The following is a 19,434-nucleotide window of genomic DNA, read 5'->3' on the forward strand; positions in this document are numbered from 1 at the left end:
AATGTTATGATAAAGAAAATAAATGAATTCAGGCTCAATGTCATTGTTGTGTTATGTAAAAAGATATTTTAATGCAGATACCTAGTTAAATCTTATTTTTAGAGTTTACTAAGCACTTATTTTTACTTTTAAAAATCTTTTTCTAAGCAATCTGTTAACATTAAGTTTTCTTGCTCCCTTAAAAGGCACTGCATAAATTTGAGGGGGGACTGTTTTTAGGTCCTATCTCATTTTAACTAACTGATCAGTGTTTTCTTGGAATTTGTGAAGTTTGTTGTAAAGTAATTCATAGTTCTGTGTAGACAGATGCTTTATTCTAATTGTTGCAAATTTTTATATTCTTTGTTTTTAGAGAGTTTTACGTGGTAAAACCTGATTTACTTGAAATGCGAAGTAATAAATTGTCCCCTCCACCACCCCTTTGTCCTCAGTTTTATGTGAAACACTGACCGAAATAAATGTTTGCTCTATGACTTTCTCTTCTTTTTAAAAGCACCCAGAGACGTACATTTTAGGGGCTTATGCTAGAATATCTCGTCATTATCACCCTGCTGATCTCTCCTTTCACGTTGCCTAAACACAGCTGAGTTGGTAAGAGGAGCAAAGACAACAAGATAGTGCTGCCAAGTAGACAGGAAGCTGTAGTGGACCCAGCGAGCAGGGGCGGCGGAGCACACCCTCCATCCAATCAGCTGTGAGTGCTGTTGCTATGTGCGCTCTTACTCTGCTGCCTTTGTGAAAACCTTACACAGAGGGAAGCGGAATCAGCACCCACCGCTGAACATTTGTTTTAACCACTGCAGACATCTGGATCCCTCAGTTACTGACTGTATAGCTGTTGACAGCCAGAAGGCAACTTCTTTTATACAAGGATTCCAGTATGGTTTTCAGTGGAAACAAAGGGCTTCACAGAGAAGGTGTGTAATGAAGTGTTTTTAACGGCTTTATTTTTAAGCTTCCAATTTTCTCCTGTAGCTGTTTACCAGTTGTAGTGTTTGCTTTGTGTGGATTTTTGATAAATAGGTCTAGCAAAATGTCTCACTTTGAAAAACATTGAACTTAGAGAATTTTCTTTAGCTTCATATAGCCTGTTTTCTTTGAACAGCATTGCTTAAAAGATTATTAAAATGCTGATCTGAACAATGAGTAGGGAGAAAAGAAACCAAAATACAATGTGCTTACTCTAACAGGGGAAAAATATGGTAAAAATGAAAAACCGAGAGGAGATTGAGAGTTAGACAGAAGTATTAACTGTACTTGGGGGCAGGAGGTTGTTTTTTTTTTTTTTTTTTTTTAATAAAAGCTGTTAATGAGAATGTATTTAATATAATTTGCATATTTTTAACTGAAAGTCATTGTTTCTGAATTTGACAGAGATTGTCAGAATTTAGCTTAGTGAGAATTTTGACATAGTTTAAGGAATTGACATGCTATCTTTCTATGAAGGATTTCTGAAGATGCTACCTCAAATTGTATAACCTCTTAATTGTTAAATGCGTTGGCTAGTTCTTCTCAGTTCAGATAAAGGATAGTAGTATAATCCAACTGCAAAGCCTGTGTGAAAAATAAAGGCTTTTGAAGACAAACTGGAAATGTTTAAGGTAATATTTTGAAATTGAAGTAGGCCTCTTAAATGTAATAATTCCATATCTGACTTTGTTAATACTGCAAATATAGTAGTATCTTATTAAATTAAACCTCACTAATTCAATATTTGTAATAATTGAACAGAGTATGGGTTATAGTTTTGTTTTTATATCTGGAAAAACCAGTTCATCCAACTGATGATAGGAAAGTTTTAAAATATCTTAGATAAACAAAAGTTCTTACATAATTTCAAACACTGTGAAATTATATTTCACTTAGTTGAGTTAACTAATGATTCTTTTAAGTTCATTAAAGCAGAACAGAATATTAGTAAATATATTGCCCGCTTATGAAGGATTTTCTTTTGCTTATCCACTTTCACCTGGTTGTGTAAGTGGCTCCTTTTTAATTGACTAGGTGATTTATGGCTGAATAAAATTAGTATAATATAAATTCCAAGTTAATATTTGAGCTTTATTTCTTATCTCTGCAAGTGATATATTTTGGAATAAGATCGGCTTTGATGTTGTTCTCTTCAAGAATTCCTTTCATTAGAAAAGTTTAGCATTTTTGATAAGTGAGAAGAGAGATTTCTTGAGAAGATCTCAATATATTTCATGCTTTTGTTCTCACTGCTGATCATTTTTAATGATGTATATATATCTGTATTAAGTTAAAGACTTCAAATAGTAGGTGCAGGTTTACGAAATAAATTTTCCTCAAACATTAAAATAATGTTTTATGTGAACCTATATGTTGCTAAACTTTAAAAGACTCTGGCATTTTTTAGTTTTTTCAGTTTGTTAGGTGTACCCCAAAACTTGAATTTGATAAGAGTTAAAAAAAATTATAGCAAAATAAAAAAAAAGCTATTATATTCTTTGGTCTTGGTGGCCTCCACAACAGAAAGCACTCATTTGCAGACGAGGAACTATGATGGGGGCAGGGATGGGAGGCAGAGGTATGTTGAGAGGACCCAGGTTCATCAAATACAGCTCTAACCACATGGAGATCAATCTAGGTATTTCCATTTTTGAGCTATCACTCTCATATTACTCATCTTATTTTTTAATTATAGAACCACAAAAACCAAAGTTTTGCTTGAATTGGTTTACTACCCCCTTCCCCTTGATTTATTTCTTAAGAATTAACAGACTTCCCAAGAGCAGGATGGTTTCATTCATATGCTGCAAAAATAAAGGAGCATGATATTGGCAAGAAATTTGGATCTATTGCTGTGTCACACAAAAGCTCTGCCATTGTGTTGCAGGAGGAATACTCTGGCAGAATCCCAGGCTTTATTCCTAGGCTCAGCACCTAAGGGTGGTTGTTATACTGGAACGTCTAAAAGTTCCTGTTCAGTAACAGAACCTCAGGATAATAACTGATTTTTTAAATCTGATCAAGGCTAGTGACATTGCTAAGCAGATTTCAACTCTTTGAATTTGTCTATTATTTGACAGTAGAATTTTAATTGTCTTATTTTGTGTCAGATTTTTTAATTGGCTATCCTTTTTGGACTTCTAGGTAGAAAATACTTCAGTTTTCAAAATTAGTGATTTCTTTTTTGTCTTAGCCACTTGGTAAAGAATAGCGAATAGGAGTTCTAGTATTTATCAGATGCAATGATTGCTATAACTGATTTTATTTTAAACAAAATAAAATTTTTTGTTTATTTTGAAATCACCAGGCAATACTATGTAAATAGTGTCTCATTTACAGTTCTTCAAAAAAAATTCTGTAATTTAAAATTTCAAGCTAGAAAAGGGTACCAATCTGAGTATTTCTTTTTTTTAGGTCTTCAGTGAAATCTTTTCTTTTTTAATCACTTCTACATCAAGTATTATTTCAAATGTTTGGTTCCTACATGTATGCTCTAAGTGATGTATGGTATAGTGTTTCTTTGACTCTTCCACGCAGAAATTCCATTACTTGTTATTATTCTGAATCTAAAAAAAATTTGATTATTATAGTCATCTGGACAGAGAAGTTTAGTCTTGACAGTTTTTCATCAGGCATTTTCATGTAGCAACAGTGTTGTTGCATAAACGTATTGCTTTTGCCAGAGTATAGTAAATCTTTCTTTTTTTTTAATCTTCAAAGGTCATTGAATCTAAAGTCAAAGACCCGAATTTTGAAAACAGTTTGCAGTATTGCTTGAATCTGATTATATAATCCTTTGTGATGAGGCTGAGTTATAAGTGGTAGCATGATGACTGTTGTTTGAGAAACTGGAAATATTGCCTTGTTCTTTCTTCACTGATCTCAGTTTTACTCATTCAGAGACTCCTGCTCACCAAAGGATTTGAATTGTAAGGTTTGTGATAAGCACTGGGACATTAAAATTATAAATTACAAGAAGTAGTCAAGATAGGGTAGAAAAAATAATCAGGCTCTAAGGTCATACATGGTTGGGCTTCAGATTTTCCTGTAAGCTTCTTGTCATCCAGAGTATGAAAGGGAAACCCTGCCAGTTACTTACAGTCCCTGTTATTTACATAACATTTTATTGCTAAATATTAGCCATTATCATTTCTTTAAAATTATTCTACATTTTTAAATTCTCAGAATTTTAAGTATAGTTTAAGTATAGTTTTTTTTTAGATTTTCCCTCTAAGTTTCACATATGCAGACATACTTTTAGGCAGATATCTCAGTTTTCTGAGATCTTGCATGACCTAAATGAAATGTGAGGAAATGTGAGGATTTGGGCTGAAGAAAAGGCAGGGCTGATAGGGAAGTGCATGACTAAATCTCTGAAGAAGGATAATAGTCAGTAGTAGCAAGGAAATAATGAGTAAATGGGAAGGTAAAGAAGAGAAAGCAGAAAAAAAAACATGTGTTCTGTTTGATGCAGTGTTATTTCTGGTGCACACATAAGTGTGTGCACACCCATGTGTGCATACAAGTGCCACAAGCTGACCGGCTAGAGTTGCTAAATCCACCAGGGATTTGTTTACTGGGAAGTAACTTGTTTCTGACTTTTCTTCTGAATTCCTCAACTAGGATTGGGCTAAAGGTGACCTTGTATTTACCACTCATTAATGACAAGGGACAAGCCACCTGTCTGGGAGCCAGAAATTAAATATTATCACATACATGATGAATGTAACGGTTTTGAAATATAAGAATTTACAGAATGTAAATCTGGTGGTGTAGGGCTAAATTTTGAAAACTCAAACTTGTAAGCCAAAATGTTCAGAAAATGCTCTTTTATTTGTCATTTTAATAAGTACACAAAATTTCAGGTTCTTTTCAACTGACCACAGTATTTTCATTGCTTTGGGTGGTAATAATTTTAGTTATTTTGGGAGAGAGGTTTAAGCTGGGTTCCCATCCTGGTTTTCGTATTTTCACCAAGTGCTAAGATTTTGTGATTCTTACATGAACATTTAGTCTTTTAGAACAATTAGAATATTTAGTCTTCTAGTTTGCTGAAGATAAACTTTAGTTTATTGAGGATTAGAGAACAAGAAAATGTAAAGAAAAGGCAATCTCTTGCAAGCATACTCCGTTTTTTCACTGTCAATGCATTCAGTGGCTTTTGCATTGGGTCCAGAGATTATTTTACATCTAACAAAAAGGGTAGGAGAACTTTTTAAGAAATAATTATCCTTTTTCTTACCTGATTGCATTGCATTGTTTTATTTGTTTTCGGGAATGCATACTTACCTTAAATCACTTTTCTGAAAAATATCCACACAGAAAAAGAACAAAAAGATTGCTCTATGTCAGTTTTTCTCATTTTGGGGTACTGACCTTTTTGAAAATCTGCTGACTTATATCAGCCCTCTTGCCAGGAGAAAAATACATTTGTATATACATAAGTAATTTTGTGGAACTATCCAGAGGTTCATAAGTTCTCTTTAAGAAATCTTTTTAAACATAATTTGGTTTTAGTCAGAGAATAAAAGCATTAGTTTTAAAGAACTGAAGCTTCAAACAGACTAGATAAGGACTTTAGGATATGTACGCAAGCAAAGCATTAAGTAGTGAGCATGGGGTGCTGTTTTGTAGCTTCTGAGGGAAAGGGAAGATGTTCTAATGTGTACTCCATAATTAGGACTCTTGCAGATGGATTTGTTCTGGGAAGTACCTCCATATTCCTGGACTGACTCCTATGTTCTGGATGAGCTTCTGATAGAGAACCTGGTAGAAGAGGGCCAGGCCTGGAATGCAAAATCTAGGTCCCCAGGACCTACATGCCATCTCTGAGCTGTAGACTGAGATTAGAGGAGACATGGAAGACATCTCCTTTGGCCTCAGCATTTCAACTGGACTCTCTTGCATAAATCACCCTGCACTAGAGATGATAGGTCCACTGCAATGGATGTTACCTACTTCCATCTTTGTTCAAGAGAACTGATCTTACTGTGTATGTTCAAGTTGCTCAACTCTTAATTAAAAACAACTCTATCCATTTTTCATTTCTGCTGGAGTTTTAGGGTTCACGCATACCAGCACACACTCAGTGGAAAATCTGAATGTTGAAAATACTTAGAAGTAGGAGTCATGCGTGTGGTAGAGGGAAGGAGGTTGAAAGGACAGAATGTATTTTTGGGGACCAGCCTATGTTGTAACCATATTCCCATGAGGTAAAAATGTAAGAAAGACTAAATTAGGTTAAGCTTGGGGATAATTTTGGAAAGTTATGTGCCAGTTATCTGGGATTAGTAAAGCTGGGACAGAGCAAAACAGCACTAGTATAGTGGATTATTGCTTTTTTAGCACAAGGTCATCTTTTGAGAGTATAGCTAAATCTAGAACTTGTGGTTTTGAGAGACAGGACTTTGTTTTCTTTTGTGACAGCATTTTCTCAGCTTTTTTTCCCATGGTTTTTTTTTTTTTTTTTTTGCATGTGGTGTGGTGTGATAACACCATGTAATCAGGAATATTCCCACGAAGAACAGTGGAAAGGACAATATTTTCTGCTACATGATTTTCAGGCCCTGAAAAAGGGTGAATTAGGCTTAATGGTTTACATAGAGCACAGAGAAATTAAATAAGATTAATGCAGGTAAGAAGGAAATGAATAAAAACTGTGTGGCTCTAAGTTTGTACCCATGCATCTGTGATGCATGGCTAAAAGCACAATTCTGGCAGCCTGCACTTCAAGGAGGCAAAACAAAGATACCAGTACATTTCCTCAGTCATACTGACTAGTTCTAATTCTTTCATTTTAAATATCAAGTCTCTGGGAGCTTTCTTTGATGTTTAAGCATTCCCACAGCACCCTAACCTTCCCTGGTATCAAACAGCACCATAAATAGACTTATCTGAATGTACTCCTTAAGACTGTCCTCTGCTTGAAGGCAGCACAACAGCTCATTCTCCCATTGTCTTCTGGAGAAGAGCTGGAATTCATTTGCCTTGTTTGACATAAAGGTACGTCTTTTTCCATTTACCTTCTAGCCAATCTTTGTATTACATAAAATTTAGTTTTCTTTCTAGAGCTTGAGTTGCCTCCAACTTATCATGTAAGTAGTCAGTAGGTCGCTATGATGAATTCTCTGTTATCCCTAGAAATTCCAATAACTGATATGGAAACTAGAACTCAGAAAGTGCTCTCTCTCTCTCTTTTTCATTTTTTAAAATGTAAGTTTTTTTTGCCCTGGGCTAGAGTCTTGGTGATTACCTAATACAATTCCATTATTTTAAAAACATATTTCCTTGTCCCATTTAAGAGAATTATATTGATAAGGGCGTTAAAAACAACTCACAAAAGCTATTTCAGTGCAAAATATCAAATCCAAGAGAAGGATAAAATGATAGTTATCTGGAAAGGGCAGCAGCAAGCTTTTATCACTTTAACCTGAAATAAGCTGAAATAGGAAGAAAACAAAATATGGTAGAACATTAACCATTCATTATTTCAACAAGTGTTTGAGATTTGTTCATGCTACATGCTATGCTGGACAACTGTAAGAGAGTTGGTCCTTGTTCTCACAGGGCTTAATGGGTTAGAGAAGAGAGGCAAATAGTGATTTATTTTTATATATGCTAAGTTTTAGAAGGAAAGGCGTATCCAATGAGGTCTTCTGAAAACAATAAACCATTGTGGAAGAGTATAAGAGGACCAGACGAGCTGGAATAAGACCTAATGAAGAATTGTGTGTTTAAGCTGAAATAGAGATTGTTATATTATTTCATACCCTATTCTTTTAATCTGTAGAACTTTGATCAAGTGGTAAAATAAAAATTTTAATTTCATGAGTAGAAATTATTAGAAAATGTAATTTTAAAAACTAATGCACAAGAGCAACAAACATTAATTTTTAATGAACCTAATAGAAAGTTCTTTATGAAGAAAATTTTAAAACTCTGCCAAAGAAGGCTTATATAAAGGGTGAGATTTGAACATTAAAAAATCAGTTTTTAAAAAGTTATTTGAAGTGATTTTTGAGTCACTAGCCGTAATTTTGGGGAATCATTGATAAATTAGTGAGGTATCCAGAATGGAAAAGCAGTAAGAGCGTTACGAGGGTTGGAGTGCTCTCCTAATCACAAAGGATTAATCATCTCCTTACCACAAAGATTTTCCATGGTGTGGCTTTAGGAATATTGGCATATTTGGAGTGAAGGATTAAAACAACTGAGGTGGGGCTATAAGGCTTGCCAGGAGGGGAGTGCTGGAAACAAGAGGAATTCTGGTGATTCAGTGGAATACAGAGGGGTGGGATGTCTTGAGGTGGCTCTGGGAGAGAATGAGTAGGTCAGGTGGGCCAGACCATTGAATGCATAAAGGGTAGTAATGAGAGAAGAGGTTTAAAGAAAGGTAGATAGGGTCCTTTTTCATCTCATCTCTTGTTCACTTCTGTTATGATTCAATGCTCTGGCCAAACTGGAAATATTGGGGATCAGATATTGGAAATTAATAGAAGCAGTCAGACTTTACTTCTGAGGGCTTATTGGAGACAGGAGAAAGGGAGGAGGCATAGATAATTCTAAGATTTTGAGTCACAAAAAGGAAAACAGCTGTAAGTGGGACAAGCTGTAAGTTTGTACTCTGACCAGCACCCCATGATTATTTTTAGTTTGTGGTAGGCTCGATGTACCAGGATCAGTCTGTGCTTGTGGCCAAAGTGGTACTGACAATAAATGGGATGGTAGTATTTTATAACTCCAAAAACTGGCACATGTAGATTCAGATATTATTTAAATTGGAAGGGGCCATCTAGTTTCACATTCCTTCATTTTATAAATGAGTTTGCTGAAGGTCACAGAGTTTAATTCCCCAAAGTCTTGGAGCTACTTCATTCTAAGTTTAAATAAGAATCCAGATCTTCTGGCTTCTTGGTATAGCATTTTTCATACTTTCTGCAATTTGCTGTAACATTTTTTCCACTTATTTTCTTTTTTATTGAGAAATCTCTCAATTTCAAGATCTATTACAAGTGTAGTTGTTGGCATTAAGATCTGTTATTTAGTTATCAGCATTTAGGTAAAAGATCTAAGTTAAATATAGAATTAAAGCAGATTGGCAAATTTATCTTCTAAACAGATGATTTTGGAATAATAAATGTTTGATCATAATAGCTATGCTCAATTGGCAATAGTTCTAATTGTGTGTATATTGGCTGAACTAAAACCAGTTTAATCTGGTTCTGGGAATTATTCTATACTTGGCTGATTGAAGTTGATGATAATGACCACAGAGTCATCCAATAAAACATTAATTAAAAGCATTACATTAGTATTAAATCCCACTGCTTGATCATTATCTTTATCAAAGGATACTGCCTTTGGCTGAGTTACCCATTTTAAAGGAGAAATAGAGCAATATGAAACTGCCTTTGAGGAAAAAAAATTTGAAAAAAGTATTGTTTCTGTTCTTACCAACCTTATATGGCAAGGTAATACCTTTACAATAGCCATCTACAATTAAACTGTAATTTCCATCCTAAATAATTGATCTCCCCACATTTGCACGGAGGTTAATGAATGAACCCACTTAAACAAACAAATGGTTACAAGGGTGGCATTGTCTGCCTGCTTCAACTGGTTGAATCACTGAAGGAACCGGTGGGTATTCTTGGTGCTATTACATCATCTCATTTTCTTTTTGGCAAGCTATCATTCTCATTGACTTCTGGCCCATTGCCCCCTTTTTTAGAATTGGCAATTTTCCACTTTTGTGGAACATGGTCTCTACCCTCCCCATCAAATGATAGATAAATTTCTCAGGCTGATTGAGGTGGGAGCAGTGGGGAGAGAGGGGAGGGACCCCCAGAGAACTGTAGTTGGTCTCTTGGTTACTCTTCACACAGGGCCTGAAGTCAAATAGTTTTCAGGGTAGTGTAGTGGTTCCCAAAGGCTGGTACTCAGACCTGTGCTTGTCTAGCACCTGCTTTTCATTGCCCGTGGCAAAGATGGCAGCCTTTCTCAAGAGAAACTTCTTATTCTGTGATCATGACTGTCAATTTTTGTTATTGAATGCCTTTTCTTTTATGAAATGATGGTCCAAGTGAAAGATAGACAGTACTTTCTTCTTTCTCTTCTAATTTTGCTTTTATTTAAGAAGTGAAATATTAAAAAATTTCCAGGAGCTTTAAGAAAGCTTATTTTAATTTTGTATATTCTCATTGATACAGATCATCTTTATATAAGCTTATATAATATTGAAAAAATTCAAATATGAAATGATATGTATTGCTGTTCAACTTAATGGATTTTTCATGCATTTTTCTAAATGCATTTATTTTAATGGTTTTAGGATATTCCATCATCACCTGCATCAGAGGCATGGAGCTTTCTTGTTAAACATGCAAACCTCCTGAGTCAGAATCTCTGGCAGTAGGACCTGGGAATATACATTTTCTACAAGTCCTAAAATAGTGCTTGTATTAGGACCCTATTGCTGCTGTAAGAAACTGCCGCAACTTTATGGCTTAAAACAACAAAAATTTATGGTCTCAGTTCTGGGGTCAGAAGTTTAAAATGAGTCCAAGGGCTGTGTTCCATATCCTTCAAGAGGCTCTAGGGGAAAATGTCTCCTTGACTTTCACAGCTTTCTAGAGGCCTCCTTTAGTCCTTGGCTCATGGCCCTGTCACCTGTCTTCAGAGGTAGCAGTGTAGCATCATCTCTCACCTCAGACCCCCTGCTTTATAAGGACTTGTGATTATGTTGGGCCCACCAGGATAATCTAGGGAACACCCTCCCTCCATTTCAAGATTAATTTAACCACACCTTTCAAGTTCCCTTTGAATGTGAAGTTACATATACACAGGTTCCAGAGATTGGGACATGGACATCTTTGGGGGGGTCATTATCTACCCTAATACTTAGACAAATTAAAATTTGAGAACCATTGGCATACGGTAGACAATGTTTTTCTCTTAATTACTATGTATATTCAAACTGTTATTAAATAATCTGTTCTGTCTTGGAAAGTTTATATAAGGTAGAGGCCTTGAAGTTTTATATCTAATTAGTCATCTTAGGGGCTCTCTATTTCAGTAGTCTTTTAATAAATACTTAGCAAAGTAAAAAGTTGGTAATCCTCCTCTATAGTTTTTTTGGTGTTTCTTATCTGTGATTTTAAAAGCTTTTAAAGGCACATGTGCCTTGCATGTGTCTTTATTTGATTCTCCCCTAACCCAGTTTTAAAAAATTTGATTAAAAAATTACAGAAGTAGTACATGGTACAAATTTCAGTATAGAAGTAATACATGAAGTGAATTTCAAACAAAAATGTGTATAAACAAATAGGGAAAATTGCTGATTCGTCCTTACCTCTTCCTATGCTTACCTTCCCAGGGATAAACAGTTTTGTGCATGTATCTCCATTCATTCTCCTGTCCTTATATAAGTATGCATAATATTAGGTATCTTAAAACTCTTTTTAAAAAAAATAGGATCATACCCTATATAGTGTCCGTAACTTAATCTCTTCATGCAACAGTGTTCGTGAGCGTCTTCTGAAGAGACACACAGATACCTACTTAATTCTTTAACTTTAGCATAGTTTTTTATTGTAGAAATGTATCATTTTGACTTTTTAAAAAAAGTCTTGATTATTCAGTTTGTTTATTATAGAGAATAGATGAATCACTTATTTATGTCATAGGTTTTTATTTTTGTAGAGACATATATAACATAGCAAACCTATATGTAAGATACAGATGTCTAAATTCAGACATTAGACAATATATAACATAGGCTTGCTCAGCCATCTTTCTCATAAAATACAGGATGTCTAGTTAAATTTGAATTTCAAGTAAATGAGTAATTTTTCAGTATAAATATTTTCTATACTGAAATTCAATTCAACTGGACATCCTGTATTTTTATTTGTTCAAGTGGACAGCCACAAGCATAGAAAGTAGATAATTCTTCATAATCCTATCCCCAGCCCCAGAGTTAACTATAACAAGCAGTTTGATATGTGTGGGTTTTTTCTGTAAATAATTAATATCAGTTGTGTAACTATACAAGTGTTACATACATTTTATATGCAGTGTTCTGCAACTTTTTTTCCCTTGATATATTTTAGCAATTTTTCTTGTTAGTTAATATCAGAAATATCAAAAAGTTTAAATACCACATTTGGTAGTATAATGAATTAAAATTTTTGATTAAAAGTAAAATTGTGGAAAAGTAGACATTTCTTTATTTTTAAACACAAATATTTTCAGTGGTTTCAAATTATAATAAAATAAAAACTGATTTCTAAATCCTTAAAATAATACAGAGACCTCTTCTGGGCCAACTCTACTTCAATTACTAAAAACAAACAAAAAAAATTGTTAAAATGAAAAACAGAATTGATAGTGAGGCCTGCATTTGACTCAGCAGAGTGTTGACTAGGGAACTAAGTACTGAAATAGGACTAAGATACAGCAATTCTAGAGATTTTCTGTGCATTTTTGAAAGATTATATAACCTTGTCTAGACTGTTTTTTTGGTATTTCTTTAATCTTTCACCTGAGAGAATTTGTGAAAATAATTGAGTTAAGCTACATGAAAGTTCTTCTGACTTAGAAAAATTATAATATAAAGTGTGCTGTATTTACTTTCATACAATTAAAAATGATTGATTCTAAAAATAGTAGGCCAACAACATAAAAATCTGTAAATTTGACATTGAGGTGAAACTCTTAAGATGCAGATGAGGAAAAAATCACTTTAATAATGGAGCTTGGCTTGGTTTTAGGAACTCTGTTGTATATTTAGAAAGACCAAGTATGACTTTTTTCCCCTCCAGTTTTATTGAGATATAATTAACGCACAGCACTGTATAAGTTTAAGGTGTACAACATAATGATTTGACTTACATACATCATGAAATGATTATCACACAAACACCCATCATCTCATATAGATACAAAATTAGAGAACAGAGGAAAAAACCTTTTTTTGTGATGAGAACTCTTAGGATTTACTCTCTTAACAGCTTTCATATATAACATATAGCAGTGTTAATTATATTTATCATGTTGTACAGTACATCCCTAGTACTTACTTATCTTATAACTGGAAGCTTGTATCTTTTGACTGCCTTCATCCAATTCCCCCTCTACCTACCCCCTTCCTCTGCAATGATCTCTTTTTCTATAAGTTAAGTTTTTGTAGTATAATTGACATACAACACTATGTTAGTTCCTGTTGCACCAGCATAGCGATCTGATATTTCTGTACGTTTCAGAATAATCACCATGGTAAGTCTGATGATATGTCACCATGCAGAGATATTACATAGTTTTTGAATATATTCCCAACACTGTACATTTCATGCCCATTACTCATTTATTTTACAAGTGGAAGTTTGTACCTTTTAGCCTCCCTCACCTATTTCTTTTCTCCCCCTAACCCCCTTTCACTCTGCAGCCACCTGTTTGTTCTCTGTATGTATGACTCTTTCTGTTTTGTTATGTTTGTTTGTTTTATTTTTTAGATTCCACATACAAGTGAAATTATATAGCATTGATCTTTCTCTGTCTGACTTACTTCAGTAAGCATAATACCTACTAGGTCCATCTGTGTTGTCACAAATGGCAGAATTTCATTCTTTTTTTTTTTTTGACTGAGTAATGTTCCATTTTCCATTGTGTATATATACCACATTTTCTTTATCCATTCATATATTGGTGGACACGTAGGTTGCTTCTGTATCTTGGCTATTAAAAGTAATGCTGCAATGAACATAGAGGTGCATGTATCTCTTCTAATTAATGTTTTTGTTTTCTTTGGGTAAATACCTGGGAGTAAAATTCCTTGATCATATGATAGTTCTATTTTTAATCTTTTGAGGAATCTCCATACTCTTTCTAAAGTGACTGCACCAGTTTACATTCGCATCAGCAGTGCCCCAGGGTTCCCCTTTCTCCATATCCTCACCAACACTTGTTATTTGTTGTCTTTTTGATAATAGCCATTCTGACAGGTGTGCCGGTATGACTTTTGCCAACTTTAAGTTAATATCTAAAAGAGAGAAAGAGATCTTAAAGATTTTATAAAAAGTTGAAAGCCTCCTGATTATATAATGGAGCTCAGATTTGAATCCATTTAATCTTTATTCCAAGACTCTCACAGCTATTTAAGGAAAAAAAATTTTTTTGAACCAGCTGACATGTTATTTTTTTAATTACAATATAGAAAAATGAACTCAGTATAATTTTCTTATAGACCTCATACAATTATAAAACCAAAATGATTTTTAAAAACTTAATGCTAATAAAACTGTAGAACCAGGAACCCTTAAATCATTGTAATGTATTACAAAATTATTGGTCAGAATTTGACTTTCATGCTTAGTATTATGGGGCAAATCCTTTTGAGTTGAGCATATCTACAATATTGTGGCTAGATATTTGCTTGTCATTTAACTCACTGTCAACTTTTGTTGATACCCTAAGGCCACCATTTTACACACAACACAAAAGCATCATCTGTGTTAAGTCCACCTGTCTTCTTATTAGCCCAGTGCTATTAAAGTCATATTATTTAAACAATGGCAAAACTGTAAATGTAAGTCAAAACTGTAAATATGAATGTAGCACTAAAATGATAAGGTAATCCTTGATTATTATTGTCCATAATGATCTAGAATCAGTTTGTGCTTATTTTTTGAGATTTTCATTGCAAATAAATCACGAATTAAATTTGGAGAGAGCGAATTGTCAGATCCCCAGAACCACTTCTACCTCAGTTACATGTTAAGAATCAACATTTGCAAATTCACGGTTATAACTGAAAACACAGCTCCGGTGTACATACGTTAAAGTGGGTCTCTTGCTTTTCTAATGTCTCCACTGCTTTATGGCTTACCTTGCCTCATATCCTCATTTTGTCCCATTGCTTAGCCTCAAGCTTCCAACTAGAGTAGTGATTCTCAATCCTGTTGCACATTAGAATTATGTAGGAATGTAAAATCCAGTCTTGCACCGTTCCCTGAGTTTTGTTTCTGGGTTTTGTTGTTGTTGTTGTTTGCTTATATTTTGTTTTTAAAGCTCTTCTGTTTGTTCAATGTGCGGCTAGGATTCAAAACCCAAGATTTGAGAACTATTAAAAGTTTATACCAAGATACTTTGGCTTATTAAAGAACAATAAAACTATGCATTATATAATAGTGCTTACTGTATGCTAGACATTGTGTTTAACACAACGTGAAATCAATGATGCTATGAAATAGGTATTACCTCCATTTTCCAAGAATGTAAAGGTTAGAGAGACTAAATAGGTTCCCTTGGACTATACTGTTATTAGCAGCAGAACCAGGATTCCAGTTTTCTGTTATTCATGATCTTAACCATGAAACTATAAATATCTAGTCTTATTTCACCCTATTATTACAATATAAATTGACTTTAACCAATCATTATTAAACACACACTTTGATGAAGATATTTTACTTTGATCGATGTATAGTTTGACTAACAATCTATAAGCATGAAGTATGAATGCAGTTCACATGAACACCTGCAGCTATAGCAGTGTCTCTCTTTTTTTCCCCTTCAATTAAGAAGTTTGTTAGATAAATGATTTCATTCTCCAAAATTGGATTTCTTTTCAAAAGAGGCTGAACATTCTCATTTAATCATAATTACCTTCTAAAAGCCCTATCTTATAACATAGTCACATTGGAGGTTAGGGCTTCAACGTATGAGTTTGGAGATCTCAGGGGACACAATTCTGTCATAAGCTTGGAAACCTCACTTAAGAATAAAGAGGTGGTCCAATAACCAGTAAAATCACACCAGTTTTTTACTTTCCAAATATTTAGAGATTTTTTTCCAGATATCTTTCTCTTACTGACTTCTAATTTAATTCCATTATGGTTGGAGAACACACTTTAAATGATTTAAACCCTTTTAAACTTATTGAGACCTGTTTTGTGGCCCAGAATATGGTCTGTCTTGGTAAATGTGGTTAATGTTTTTTGTGTACCTAGTGAAGATGGGTATTCTGCTTTTGTTGCATGAAGTGTTCTGTAAATACCAATTAGGTCAGGCTGATGGTACTGTTAAAGTTTTTTTTTTATGTTCTTGCTGATTTTCTACTTGTTCTATTGATTATTGAAAAGGGGGTTGTTAAAATCTCCAAATATAATCGTGGAGGTGTCTGTTTTTCCTTACAGTTCTGTGAGTTTTTACTTATTCTAGTTGAAGCTGTTTAACTAGGTTTATAAACATTTAGGGCTGTTATGCTCTCTTGATGGATTGGCCTCATTATCATTATGAAATGACCACCATTATCACCTGCAAGGTTATTTGCTCTGGAATCTATTTCATCTGATTCCTACAGCCACTCCAGCTTTCTTTTGGCTAGTGTTAAGCACTAATTTTTAGCTTATTTGTGTCTTTATATTCAAAATGGATTTCTTATAGGTAGTATACAATTGTGTCTTGCTTTTTTAACCAATCTGATTATCTCTGCTTTTTAATTAGATCATTCACATTTTAGGTTATTGTTGATATGGATGAGATTAAATCTGTCATCTTACTATTTGCTTTTATTTGTCTCATCTGGTCTTTGTTCCTTTATCCTTTTTGTGTCTTCTTTTGAATTGAGTTTTTTTTTTTTTTAATATAATTCCATTTTCTCTCCTTTGTTAACTTACTAATTGTAATTGGATTTCTAGGGGAAGGGCTGTTTATTTTTTCACTGGTTACTTTGAAGTATGCAATAATCATCTTTAACCTGTCACAGTTTACCTTCTAATACTTCAAGGTTTCCTTTAAATAATCAATTATATTTAAAAGTGGTTTAAAAACCAATAATAAATTATTTTTTATTTACCTACGTTTTTATGATTTCCAGTTCTCTTTGTAGATCCAGATTTTCAAATGATACCATTTTCTTTCTGACATGGTTTCCTTTAACATTTTTGGTAGTGTAGTCTGTTGGTGATAAACTTTTTTCAGCTTTTCTGTGTCTAAAAAATCATTCTGCCTTGTTTTTTATTTTTGGGGGTGTTTTTCCAGGAATTCCATGTTGACAGTTTTTCTCTTTCACTCTTCTCTATTTCTCCTGAGCTCTCTTTCTGTGTGCTCGTCTCTCATCTGGTACCCTGCGCTGTTACTATAGCCAGCTAACTTCCCTTTCCACTAATTCTTTTGTCCTTGATTCGGGCTCTGTCTGGCTTTTTCTTCCCTGTGCTTCAGCCTGGAAACTTAACCTAGGCATTAAGGTTGGGCAGTTGTAGGGCTCACCTGTTTATTTCCCTCTCAGTGTCTAACACTGTCTGTTGTCCAATGACTGAAAACAGTTGTTTGTATTTTATTGTGATTTAAGTGTGTGGGTAAATCATGTCCCTGTTATTCCATTTCGACTGGAAATAGCCCAGTGACTACCAAAATCAAACCAGTCATGTTAGCCATCCCACCTGCCTTGTGGGAGAATTCATAAAATGGATGAATATAGAAATCAGTCATTTCTGTCCAGTATACCCCTTGGTGGGAGGATAAGGGTTGTGGTAAAGTTCTGCTTTCCCTGTGCACAAAGACCAAATCCAAGTAAAGGGAAGCAGTTTCTTTCTCGCCTAACACTTATTCCCATTTTACAAATGAAGAAATTAAGTGACATGCCTGAACTTGCCCAGGACTGTCCTCACTGGATCTTACTGCCTTCTTTGTGAACACAGTAAAATCGATTTCTACAGTGAATGTTTTACTTACTGCAGTTACGAAATAGTGACTAAAGTTCAATTTTATTTTCAAATCTTTACATGAATTTTAATTTTTACTTTTCTTTGGCCATTAGTTATATTGTGTATAACTTTGTTTCTTTTCTGATGATAGGAGCATTTTATCCTTCATAGCATTCCTTGAATCAAATACATTAGGAAAGCAATACACCTTGAAAATCAATAAATTCTTAATTTATTTATAAGTCTTTTCCTTTGTATGAAAACTTCACTAAGAATGTCTTCTGACCATAAAGAGCAGTGAATTTGTGGTGGGTTTTTAAATATTTGGGGTTTTTTTTAAACATTTTTTATTGATTTATAATCATTTTACAATGTTGTGTCAAATTCCAGTGTTCAGCACAATTTTTCAGTCATTCATAGACATATACTAAATACTTGTTGACTACACAAGGTTTGCTATTTAAGGTTAAAAAGTAACTGAAATTTAATCTGATAATTCCTACCATAGCAAGGTATGCACAAATCAAAGGGTAGAATCTGTTTTTTTCCCTCAGAAATTTCTCAGAGAAGTATTATTTCAACTTGCCTAGTCACTCAGTATTTAAATGTACATCTACTTGATCATAAAACCAGTTTTTTTCTCCCAGTTAGATCACAATTTAGAATCATCACAGTTCTATAGGAGAATATAAAATTTGAATATTTCAAGTGTAAAGTGAGTTATCATTTTGGCATCTTATGTATCCCTTAGAAAAATTAACCTTTAAGATCATTTATCTAAAACTAACAGAGGAAATATAAGCAATATGGTTATCAAACAGTAAATCTCTTAGATGCCAGAGAAATACTTGAGAGCGCTCTTTGCTTAGGTTGCAGTCCATATTTTATGCTCACTAAATTGAAGCACTGTACCTTTTGAACACGATCGTGAACTAACATCCAGATTGAATTGGCCTTTTCTGCTTTAAAATGTTTTTAATCAGTGGATATGCGGCTAACTGATGAACAGTTTGGGGCTTCTTTTATAGGGGTGCTGTAGAACGTGTGTGAGAAGACAGGGAGGCCTACCTTGCAATGTTTGGAAGATGGGAGTTTAGGAAAAGAGCCTAAGGAGCAAGTAGGAAAGAAAAGCTTTTCCCCCTCTCTCTTCAGCTTACTCAAACTCTACTGTTATTCTATTTATTTCTCCTTTTATGTTTCTCCCCTTATTTTCCCATTTGTTCTTTTCTCTTAATCTATCTTGTTTCTTCCCTGTTCCTTTTCCTCCCTTTTTTTCTCTTAATTTTGATCACAATTCTTACTTACATATCCTTCTTCCTTTCTGATTGTTTTCTTTAAAAATACCCTTATCTCCACACAAATGACTGTGGTTGAACTGGTAGGGAGCCAGGAGAGGAATGTGGAGGGCACTTATGTATTAGAGGCTTTGTGTGGGGACGCAGCCTGTGGAGGAAAAGGAGATGCCAGTTACTGTCCTCTGGGAAGAGAGTCGCCGTGCAGAACTGTGTGAAGTATAAGCTTTACCTTCCTTGGCTTCTAATGAACTCTATTTACTCTTTTGTGCCCAGAAAATATCTCTTTGTTAATGATTGGGTGAAAAATTCAATAATAAGTAATTGCATAAAATAGATGGTTTTTTTTTAATGACCCCACCAATTGTTTTACTACCATAAAGAGTTGTTTCTTTTGTGTGATGCCTTTGTAGCTCTTCCAGTTACAATTATGTTAATGGAAGATATGTAAATACTAATGATGAATG

The 19,434-nt window shown here is 34.1% G+C and overlaps 1 protein-coding gene and 1 long non-coding RNA gene across 9 annotated transcripts in view; one reads left to right on the forward strand and one right to left on the reverse strand.

Annotated features, from left to right (window-relative positions):
* FAM214A (family with sequence similarity 214 member A) overlaps nucleotides 1-19,434 on the forward strand; it is a 101,446-nt gene that overhangs the window by 47,403 nt on the left and 34,609 nt on the right. The window contains exon 1 of one of the 8 annotated variants that reach the window (XM_014567909.2): nucleotides 730-917. The exons of the other annotated variants lie outside the window; for them this stretch is intronic. Within the exon in view, the coding sequence (XP_014423395.1) occupies nucleotides 881-917 (37 nt within the window). The 5' untranslated portion in view covers nucleotides 730-880. Of the gene's footprint in view, nucleotides 1-729; nucleotides 918-19,434 lie in introns of those variants that run through there. 8 annotated transcript variants of the gene reach the window in all.
* LOC116664100 lies at nucleotides 9,910-19,355 on the reverse strand. The gene is made up of 3 exons (XR_004320440.1): nucleotides 18,683-19,355; nucleotides 11,321-11,336; nucleotides 9,910-9,919 (listed from the first exon to the last, which is right to left on the reverse strand). It is a non-coding gene; the product is annotated as an uncharacterized LOC116664100 (long non-coding RNA).

Source organism: Camelus ferus, chromosome 6 (assembly GCF_009834535.1).
Source record: "Camelus ferus isolate YT-003-E chromosome 6, BCGSAC_Cfer_1.0, whole genome shotgun sequence".
Classification (NCBI taxonomy): Eukaryota; Metazoa; Chordata; class Mammalia; order Artiodactyla; family Camelidae; genus Camelus; species Camelus ferus.